At 33.1% G+C, this 11,613-nt stretch overlaps 1 protein-coding gene across 4 annotated transcripts; it reads left to right on the top strand.

Annotated features, from left to right (window-relative positions):
• Positions 1 to 1,362: 1,362 nt before the first annotated feature.
• Positions 1,363 to 8,853, top strand: LOC118027769 (FH protein interacting protein FIP2). 4 transcript variants are annotated; one of them, XM_035031229.2, is made up of 12 exons: positions 1,363 to 1,559; positions 1,878 to 1,987; positions 2,497 to 2,631; positions 3,371 to 3,526; positions 3,844 to 3,927; positions 4,512 to 4,558; positions 4,644 to 4,717; positions 5,182 to 5,240; positions 5,873 to 5,932; positions 6,160 to 6,240; positions 7,352 to 7,452; positions 8,558 to 8,853. In XM_035031229.2, exons 1-11 carry the CDS (start codon positions 1,514 to 1,516, stop codon positions 7,403 to 7,405), a joined length of 906 nt encoding a protein of 301 aa, XP_034887120.1. In that variant the 5' UTR covers positions 1,363 to 1,513; the 3' UTR covers positions 7,406 to 7,452; positions 8,558 to 8,853. The 4 variants fall into 4 exon arrangements, with proteins under 4 accessions (XP_034887120.1, XP_034887119.1, XP_034887118.1 ...); XM_035031228.2 differs by lacking the exon at positions 8,558 to 8,853 and adding an exon at positions 7,676 to 7,931; XM_035031227.2 differs by lacking the exon at positions 8,558 to 8,853 and having other exon boundaries at positions 7,352 to 7,584.
• The last annotated feature ends 2,760 nt before the right edge of the window (positions 8,854 to 11,613 follow it).

Raw genomic sequence — 11,613 nt, 5'->3', positions numbered from 1 at the left:
ACACCTATATGAAAACCTTTTTAAGAAAAATAATTTTGAGAAAATTATATAAAATATTTTCAATAAAAATTAAAAAAAATAGATATTATATCTGTGTTAAATATTAATGAGCAAATTATTTTAATTGTTTATATATATATATATATATATATATATATATTAGGCTAATACATAATTATTCATAAAACAACTGATAATCATAAAAAAAAAAATGATTATTTTAAATGGATGAATGACAAATTGTTTTTTAAAAATAGAGATGTTGTATTGGTTATTTGTGTAGATAACTCATCGTTTTTTTATTAACTTTCAGACCACCTAAAGTTATACAAATCTAATTTTCAATTTGTTTTAACTTGAAAATATTATAAACACATCGTAATTTCTTTAATAACCTTGTTTTAAATTTCTAAAAAACCTATATCACTCTAAATCAAAATCCAATCAGATAAAAAACTCTGAGTCTCGATGTATTTTTTTAAAACATGTTCAAAGAGGAATATAAACTTCATTGAACCTCTCTCTAAAATAGCTAATCCACCACTTATCTTCCCTTTTATTTTTCAATGATATTCTCTGTTTTTGGAAATTTTAAGGATTAAATTGTAAAATAAATGAAATTTAAGATCAAAATGGAAAACCTAAAACAATACACACCAAAAATTTCATGATCAAATTATATGTTTTTGTGCTCCATGAGTTGAAAAAAAAAAAAAAAGAGTTGTCGTTTTAAGTTTGATTCTATTGTTTAATTTTTTAATTGATAAAATTAAATTTTAATTTAACAAAATTAAACAAGATACTTTTTAACATAGTTTACACAAACATGATGTAGCTTGCGAATCAAAACCATTTTATAATGTATAAAAAAATAAATAAATAAAATTAGTGATTGAAACTGATAATTATTCAAATATATATAAAAAAGTAGGGATTAGATTTAGCTCAATATTAGTAAAATCAATCAATTAATATCTGAAAAATATAAAATTTTATTAAGTAGTCATTTAACCAAATTTATGATCATCCTCTTTAGTTATTTATTACTTTAAGCTTTCCTAATAACTTGTTAATGAAAGAGAATTTGTTTGGAAACGCGGTATAAATCGTGTTTTTTTTTAAATTTTAAAATTTTTTTATTTAAAATAATTTTTTATATATTTTTAAATTATTTTAATATAATAATATTAAAAATAATTTTTTTAATATAAATATATTTCTAAATAAAAAAACATTTTAAACCACGTCACTAGCACACAGGAGAGGTCAAGTATCAATTCATTTCTTATAATCGTGGTTTTAATAATGCATTATTTTGTCATCAAAATCTCCCATTTTATCATATTCATCTTTTATTATTTTTTTATATTCCCAAAAAGTAAAAAAAAAAAAAAAAAGTGTATCTGTTTGCCTGTCTTCATCACCTCTGCCTGAAAACCTTCCCTTTCTCAAAACTACCCATCTCTAAATTCTCTGTCTCTGTATCTCTAGCAAGTTCCACAGCAAAAAGCAAATGATGAAAGACCACCCCTTCTCTTCTCTAATTCGTCTCAACATTGGTCACCTCTCTCTCTCTCTCAATTATCTATGAATTTGTCTTTGTAGGAGATCTTCATTTTCAGATCCTTGAATAAACCCATCTGTTAAAACAATTTCACTCTTTCTACCTCTCTATTTTAACATCACACACTGTTATAAGTTTTATTTCTCAACTCCCAAATTTGAACTTCAGCACTTGGATCAAGTTTATTTATTGATTTATTTATTTGTTACTGCTTCCTTTTGCCTTTTTTGATCGGTTTAATTCATTGTGCTTGATTGTTAACAGTTTAGCATGGAGACTTAAGTCAATTATGCGGTTAAAATAATTTTTACAGGAGGGAAGAAATTTTGCACCACAATTGATACATTAACACAGCGTGAGCCTGATTCCATGCTTGCGGCCATGTTCAGTGGAAGACACACTGTGTCTGAGGATCCTGATAAGGTAACATTGAATTATGGTCATTGGTTGTTTGATCTTGTCTAGAGAAATAATGTGCAGTAAATGCCTCAGCTATGAGGAATTAAGGATTCCCCAGTTAACAATTGATTCATATCTGTTTGCAACTTGCCTTTTTTCCATTAAGTTTCGTGTAATGGCTTTTATTGTAACTCCGAGGGATGACTGCCTAGGCTAGGTTGTTGAAGATAGAAGTGTAGCCAGGCCAATTATTATTATTATTATTATTTCTTGATTAAGGAATGACACATTCTTTCTGAGAGGGAAGGAACTAATGCGGGAAGGAACGTATATTTTATTTATGTTGAGAAGAAAAGGAAGGCATAAGGAACAAGGGAAATGACTTTTGCTCATTCCCTTTTGGTTTCATCTGTGTCCCTTGCCTCTACTTTTTTTTTTTATCAAATGGAGACTATAAATTTGCTTTAGTAAGTTTCATGTTGGACGATGTTACTTGTTAAGTAATCAATTGTTTCTGAACTTTGATTCTGCAGGGATACGTCTTCATTGATAGGGATGGGAAACACTTTCGGCATATTTTGAATTGGTTGAGGGATGGTGTGGTTCCCACACTAACTGATGCTGAATATTCAGAGCTTATGCGAGAGGCAGTATACTATCAGCTACTTGTATGTGGTTATAACTAGACTTTTGTTCTTTTGTGGTTATTTCCTTTTTTATATTCCATTTTCTGGTCCTTTGGGTCCTGCCTATTCATAGAAGGATGGTGTGTTAAGAACAAGCCTCTTGTTGATGTGCTGAGCTCGCATGCAAGCTTTTCAAGAAAGAGCATGCAGATTTTAGAAACTTCACACGACTTCCCCTGTAAACACCTTTTTAAAATATCTGCATAAATTTTTGAAAGAACTGAAAGTCATTGCGTGACATGTAGTGCTAGGTTGCAGTTCTTGACATGTGGGAAAGTATGACCCTGAGATGGCACACAGGAATTTAAAAAAGGAGCACACACTTTTCTTCATGCCATTTCCCTATAAACCTTTGTTTGGAAGATGCTGCTGTGTGTCCTAAATTTCATATGTTACTGGATCCAAGCAACAAATGGATTTTTTTCACAAACATATGCGTTGTATGCTTTTTTCTGTCCCAGTTCATGAGATTTTGATAGGAAAGTTGTTTCCAATTATTATATTGGTGGAGTCAAATTTTTATGTTTTCTATTTTCTCTGCTAATCTGTTTTTACTTTGCATCGTTCTGTAATGAGTTTTGTTGCTCATCCCTGAAAACTGTGAGATCCATATGCATGCATTTAGATTCATGTGTATAGAAATGCTCAGGAAAAGAAATGTCAACCATATCCCTAATGTTTCTGACTTTCCTTTTTTTGCCCCTGTGACCGTATATATCAGGGGCTCGTAGAAGGAATCAATTCTCTTCAGACTAGGAGAAGGGAAGGTGACGAGTTGGAAGCTGAATTGACACGGGCGGATATCATCAAATGTTTACAATATCAGAAAGTGAAGTTTCGAGGAGTTAATTTTTCTGGCCTTGATCTCTCTAAACTGGTAAGTCTTTTGGGTTCGAAGTTCTTGGAAGGTTTCTCTTGCTTTCTTATGTTTATCCTTGGCAGATGTGTCTCTCTGAAATCAACCAATAGGTTCATTTGTTATTTGTTCTGTTGGAGTTTTTTTAGAGAAAGTATAACTTTTGTCAAAAGACAGTTGTGATTACATGCTGTCTTCTTCAACTTTAACTGTTTTAGGAAAAATTTGTGAAGGACAAAAAAAATAAAATAAAATAAAATAAAATTCACAGAAAGCTGGCTTGCTTAGATTTTAAAGTAAATGATTGGATCCTCTGATGTGTGGTTATTGAGATGCAGGACCTCTCATATGTTGACTTCAGCTATGCATCTCTGAAAAATGTATTCTTCTCTCGTGCAAACCTACAGTGTGCAAAGTTCCGGGTAAGTGTAATTTCACATGCCTGTAATGCACTCTGTCCTGAACAACTTCATTATTGTCTTTTCACTGTACTTCCCTGGAACTTACACTATGGTCATTGCAATGAATTCCCTCTACCTTATAATGCATGTCTTGAATTCTTGTGTTCATTAGTTAAGCTGAAGCAGTCACTGGTCTTTCCCATTACATGTTTACTTTCATTTTCTAAGAAAGAACAAAAGTTCTAGCACGGTCCATATAATAACTGGGGATAAATTATGATTTGACTTTATCATTGTGGATATTCAATTCGAGATAGGGAAAAAAGGAATCAAGATTGGGGAGGGCAGTATTATTCTGGATTGATGATCATGTGTTTCTTCTGATGAACACACGCCCATGCCCACACACACACCCTCACCAACACCCACTCCCACTCCCACACACACACACACACACACACACTTGTTCTCTGTGATTAGCTCCTTTACCACACGCTGCTTTTAGCTATCTGAGAAATATCACATAGTTGTTATCTGTGATCAGCTCCTTTACCACCTTCATCTCTTTAATGGATCATATTGAAACCTTTAAATTGACATCACAGGATGTGGATGCTGAGGGTTCCATATTCCACAATGCAACTTTGCGGGAGTAAGACACTCAAACCAAAACTGGATCCATTTGTAAACTAGTGTTATAGAATGCTTTCTTGATGACTGTTTCATGCCTAGGGAAGATGTGAATTTACTGGTGCAAATCTCCGAGGAGCTTTATTAGCAGGTGCCAACCTTAAGAGTGCAAACCTACAAGGTAATATTTTTAGTAATTCTTATGATATTGATTATTGAATAGGATGCTTTAACCAGTTTCTCTACTCAAGGCTACTATGACTGTCGCCAATTGCACTGTTGCATATTAACAGGCTTGTGGCTTCAATTCCATGACATATAATTTATTTCTCGAATCCAATCACTAATTTATGTGACTATTCTAGCATCTTATTTAACCTAACTAGATTTTCTTGAACATTAATTTTTTTTTTTGTATACAAATTCTTCATACCTTCAAGTGGAAACCTTGACCTGACCATTTAAGGCCTGCTTAATATTATTGACATTAAAATTTTGCTTTTTTTTTTTTCCTCTTCGAAATTCCCCATCCTCTTGGTGTGATTTGCTTTAATAATTATCAAAGATGCTATTGCTTAATTTGTAACACTCATAGAAATCTCTGTAGGAAACTACTTCGTACTTTCATTTCATGTTCTGTTGCAGATGCTTGTCTGGTTGATTGCAGTTTTTGCGGAGCAGATCTGAGTTCTGCACACTTACAGGTTCAGCATCTGTTAATCTTTGAAGTAACTGAATTTCATATCTGCACCTGTTTTCTCTTCACTCTATTGATTGACCATACTAAATAGCTGGTGATTCTGGTGTGATTCCTTCAATGTTTATTGACTGGGAGAACAGGGCTTGATTCTGGTTCACACTCTGTGCTTTGGTTGCTTGAATAGAAATCTAGTTCAACCTGCTGATTAAAGGATCCAATAAGTAAAATATTGGATGAGCAGAATCGTAGATAATCATTGTGTACCACCAACTAATGTAATATCTAAAGCATCTTATTATTCCTTGAACTCAATTGTCATTATGTGTAAAATACTTGCTAGAAACATTTACTTTCTTATTTATCAAACAAAAGTCCATATTGTTATTAGGAGGCAAAATGATAACGTGCTTCATATGGAGAAGAAATATCAATAGGAATGGGTCTCTTCTTCCTTGTGTTTTTTTTTTTTACCATAATTTGGTTATTTGATATTGCTCTTTATGGCTCATAGAAGCGAATCTAATTGAAATGGTTTATGGATTTACGCATAATTTAAAACATGAGGCATGAGCCTATATTTGTTTCTGGCCTGGAGGCTGTTTTCATATATTAACCTGTTCAGTTACCTAATTTCAGACTGCTGATCTCACTAATGCCAACTTGGAAGGAGCTAATCTAGAAGGAGCCAATCTGAAGGTAGAAACATTTGCAATGAGGAAACCATGAATGTAAATATAAAATGATAATAAGGTGTGCTTTTGAGGCGAAATCAAATGTGTGAAAAAAAATGGGGCCTGAACCAGTTTATTAGTGGATGTAGCAGAATATGAATGGCTGCAGGAAGGGATTTCCCTGCAAAATCAAGTTTCTTTCCCAACTTGTGCAGCTGTTAAGTTTAACTTGTTAAAACTGACATATTTCAGGGTGCAAAATTGAATAATGCCAATCTAAAGGGTGCAAATCTTCAACGGGCTTATCTACGACATGTCAATCTTCAAAATACAGTAAGTAACAACTGATTTGTGTGTTTAGAAAACCTTACTTTTACTTGGCCTCTCAATCAATATGTGCTTTACTTGGAGATGGAATGGCATTGTTCTTGAATTCCGAGGTGCCTAAAGTAAATTTGCTTCTATGATGTCAATGATTTTTAGATTCTTAATCTGCTCAAGTGATCGTTTGCATCATTTGGTCAACACCTCTTTTTCTTTAAACCTATTGCGTTCCAATTCCTGGAAAGGAAAAAAGAAAGGTCTGTTGATGTTGATATCAATGCTGATAATGGTGAACATTTAAACATGTGCAATATTCATGGGGAATGCTAAAATTTTTACTGCATGTTGGATTGCATCAATATTTTCACAAGATAAATAATATTTCTGTAGAGATATTGACAGAGACAGAATAAAGATTTAATAATTTGTGTCACAACATATGATAGTGCTTAGGTCTTGAATATCAGCAAAACTTGCCACCACTGAACCAAATTGTACATGCAGAAATTTGTATAATGAAATTATATATACAGAAAATAAATTGCATTGAATCAAAGATATTTTGATGGTGCATTTGAAGTGCAATAATGTCAAAGAACAAGAACATGGCATTGTTGGTTAGTATTTGTTCTCTGTCCAGTGTAGGGATCAATAATTTAGATTAATTAGACTTTCTAACCATTCAGACAATGTGTGAGTTCCGTTACCCAGAAAGCAGATAATTAATTAGAATGTTTGTCAATGTAGTGTGCCATTACCACAATGATATGAAGAACACTGATTTTTACGCGTAACATGTCAGTATGCTGGAATTTCTCTGCTTACCAGTTTTCATTTTTATAAAAATAAATAAATAACGCTTTTTATGGATCGACCTCAAATTCCTCAAGTTGCATAATCCTACTTGAAATTAGTTTTTGTGATAGAGACTGGCTACAAGCTTTTTATATAAACAAATTAAGATTGATTTTTTGAGCTGAGAGCTCTAAGGTCAAAGAAGGTTTAATGTGATCCAGAGTTTGGTCGCCATGTGCATATTCTGGTTTAGATCACCAGTCTTGATTCGCATTTGCAGGGATTGCTTTGCAATCCAACATCTAATATCTTGTTTCTACCACAGCATTTGGAAGATGCAAGGCTTGATGGTGCCAATTTGGTTGGAGCAATTCGATAAAATTGGTGCAAGACTGTGTGCCAGAATACGTGGATGTATTTTCATTTGTGAGTGATCTATTTCATTTCCATCCTTTTGTCTTCAGAAATGGATATATGTGCTAAGTTATTTATGTTTTAATTTGTGGATAGTTTGACAAAATGAATTGGAAAGATTTCATAAAACATGGTTGACCATAATTGTTTTCTGAGGCCATCCCTTTACTTGGGATTTATACAGTACTTAGATTATTGTGACCAAAGATGTGTTGTCATATGTTACATGATACAGGTGAAAACTTAGCCTGTTGTTCAGCTGTACGGTCTTGGTGGAGAGTTGCCAAGGGTATTTCAAGGACTAATGGTACCAAAATTTGAGTTTAGAGTGGTAATATGACAACTTGGCATGAATATTTAGTCCCAAGGCCCTTTAAAACGAGGTTTTTCTCTCGGTTATACTCCATTACTTTTCTTAGTTCAAGTTCATGTCTGTCAGTTGTTTGGACCGTGTCAATGGTTATATACAAATCAGCAAGTTGGAGACTTCACCCCCTTCTTAATAGGAAAAAATAAATGCAGCAGCGTACTGGCTGGCCAAAGCTGCTGGGAAAAGGAACCTCTGCTGTAAATTGGATGACTTCACCTATTATGCATTTAATAATTAGCTTCAAGCTAATGCCCACAATGACCCTTTTAATAGAAATGCATTCCCAGTTCAAAATGATAGAAGTAACCCACTTGGATAATCAACAATGTGCTGAGGAAAGAATTTCTCAGTTGTATAAGATCTCGTTTTGGCTGAAATTGAAAGTTATTTTGCAGTGGATATCTATCCCAAGTTTGTCCTTCATAGCTGCAGTTTCTTTGCTGACAATCCATCAAAATTTTAGTTCATATCCCAAGAAAATTGTGAGTGCTATAAAACTTTTTGGAAGAGAACTTAATAGTTCAATTCATTTGATTTTTGTTAGAAAGCCTAATTGTCAAGTAATTTTTTTTTTATGAAGAGTAATGCTAAACATATGAAGAGTAGTGCTGAACACAGTGCTTGAGCATGTTGCTCATATGCAGTCTAGTTGCATAATCATAGTTGCTGTCGTTGAAATAGTCGCCAAGTTTGAATAGCAGTGTGACGAGTTCAAGAAACTTCTAGAGTGTGGCTTCTTTCTTGCAGTTGATGTGGTTTGATCTTCATGGAAGAATGGTGATTGGTGTGCTGGTGTTCGTGCAAAACAAGTTTCTTTCAGAGATTGAAAATCTTTTGATGCTTGAATCAGCCGCAGAACAAAAGGAAACATAGTTTGAAGAGGTTGTTCATATGTGTTGCAAAGCTTTAATGTGTACAAATTGAAGAAGGTTGAAGAAGATGGGGTTTAGAATCCTTTACCCCAGGATATAATAATTCAATTCCTCCCGAACTCACAAGTTGATCACATTAAGAAGAATTCACGTAAAAAAAAAAAGAGAGAAGAACACACCAAGAGACCAGAGGGAAAACCAGAGAGATAGGAAAAACATATAAAGAAAGACTAATAAACAGAAATTCAGGAGAAGAAAAAAGAGAGCAAAGAAACAAAAAAGAATAGAAAAGAATAACTCTTTCTGGAAAAAAAGAAATGGGCTCCACCCTCTCTCCCTCTCCCGCAATCTGGGTTTCCGGCCAAATCTCCTGTACTTGCAACAAAACAACCCTCGTTTCCCTCTCTCCACCACCAAACCATGGACCACCACACATTGCCAGTCTCTTCTAACTAGCCTCGATACACAACCATTGATTACAACACTCACGCCACTTCTCCTCCATCCTAAACATAAGAACAACCACCATCACTTGGATTTTCTCATCGTCAACCACTTGATTTCCAGTTTTAACATGACGGGCCGAGCAATACAACAAGAAGCAACGAAAACAACATTAGACAAGGCAGTGATGCAAAGAAACGAGGAGAAAGCCAGCGACAAACCTAGCTAGATCTCTCTTCTCAAGTAGCGTTGTGAAGCACTGTCGATAAAGGAAGAAAGAGGAAGAGGAGGTGCTTTAGATCTGCCCAAAGATGCACCCCTAATAGCGACAACACTGCACTCGCAGTGGTGGCAGCACGTGAATCCTGGTCAACATTGTCCACAACTATCACCGCCATTCCAGCAGCTTCGCAACCACTCTAACGACTATCTAAATGTTAATTTCAAACCTTAACATATTGATTTATTTGTTTTGATTAACTTGTGATGTGTTGTTGATTTTATACGCATAGGTGTACTTTGATTTTCTTGGATGTGATTTTTGCATGTGTTTTGTTGGGATGTGTTGACTGATATGTGGATATATTCGGTTTTTATGACATGTCTTGTAACGCCCTAAAATTCTCTTGCAAATTTATACGTTTTAATTTGTCTTGTACGTTAAATTCATGGGTATTTTTTTTTTTTTATATACATCATAAGAATAGTCATAAGCTCACCATCCATTAATTTTCATCCTTAAGCACAATGGGACACTATTTACACTTACATATTAGTCAAATTATATAATATTTATTTATAGAATATTTATTAGACAATATGAAGACCTATCCAATATTAAAAGATAAGATAGCTTGATATCATATTACAAAGAACTAGAACCTTTATGGAAAGATTCATGTAACACACGTGGGATCATGACTATGTGTGTGTTTATAAGATTCTACAAAAAAATATTGATCTGAAAATTCTAAAAAAACTAGATTTATCAAAGTTCTTTTAATATTTTCAAAATTAATTTTACAATAAAAATAAAAGAAAATGATATTCAACGTACAAAGTATTTTTAAATCATCTAACTTGTTTCCAAAAAAATCTTTACAAAAACATCAATAATGGAACTATAAATATATCCATATTGGTATCGTACATGTTGGGATCAAATACTTCTAAAAAAAAGGTTTAAATACTTTCATCCTAGCTGTCCTTAGAGATGCTAGATTTTAAAATTTTCAAGATTCATTACTAAGTCCCATATAGTCTAGTTTATGTAGTGGTCGTGTTTCTTTTGACTATTATTCAAACCTTACTATATCCCTCAAAAATAAAAACATTTTTTAAAGTATGATTCTATAGATCAAAACCCATAACTACAATATGCTTGAAGGATCAATTTCTATAACTTTGATATTCAAAATTCATTACAAAGCAATGTTTTTTGTTTTTGCCAGTAAACATAAATTTCAATCCTAGAAAGGTGAAATCTTACTCATCAAAACAAACATTTCTAGATCAAATATAGTTGTACCCAAATCTATCTAGTGGAAAGATATAACTCTATTAAAAGACTAGATCCTTAAAGGTGCCACCCAACATGAACATTTACAACCACCATAACCGAATATCCAACCCAAACAAATAATCCAGTGTAATGATGATAAAGTTAAACTATCCTTTCATAGACATTCAACTAGTTCTAAACTCTCAGATGAATCTTCTACATCAAGTATAATAAAATCTTAGAAGAATTTTTAAGATTCCTCATGTTATAAACATGCTTTACCATACAAACCCATGTAGGAAATTGACATCTGATATTCTTTGCACTAGTTTCCAAAACACAGATTGTACTACAAATGTGCCTAAGCTACTATATACAAACAATGACCAACCTTTTCTACCAACCTCTTTAACATTCTTTTTTGTAACAGAAAATATCCAAAATGAGTTAAATGCCTAAGCTCACTCGTGTTATACTTTGAGAAGACTCAAACCAACCATTCTGGAAAGAAAAATTCGTTGTTGGTTTACCAACCCTTCTAGGAGAAAGAGTAAAAAAAATAAAATCAAAGACATCTTTGTTACAAAAACCATTCCAAATAACCAATTAACTTATGGTGAGTTTGTTAGCTTTACATAACAGGAAGGTCTTTAGATCTGTTAAGATCTTAAACTCTAAAAACACCTTAATTGAGAGATGAGACGATCTAGATAAGACTAGGTATATTTTATCAATAATTTGTCTTGTCCATATAAAAGCCAACCTATGGTGGAACTGTTCCAAACTCGACAGAAAACTCAATAAACCACCATACAAATACATAAAAAGTTTTATACCAACATTGGCCTTACTACAAAAAGACTAATATAAAACCCACAAAACCTTCTTAGTTAAAACCCAACCCCAAATTTGATCTAAAAACATTACCTGCTATAAATGTGGTAAAAAAAGGTCATACCTTTAGGTTTTGCCGAATAAATACCAAA

The sequence above is a fragment of the Populus alba genome, chromosome 19 (genome assembly GCF_005239225.2).
Source record: "Populus alba chromosome 19, ASM523922v2, whole genome shotgun sequence".
NCBI lineage: Eukaryota > Viridiplantae > Streptophyta > Magnoliopsida > Malpighiales > Salicaceae > Populus > Populus alba.
Note: the sequence above shows the minus strand (reverse complement) of the source record. Positions and strands in the feature narration are given on the sequence as shown.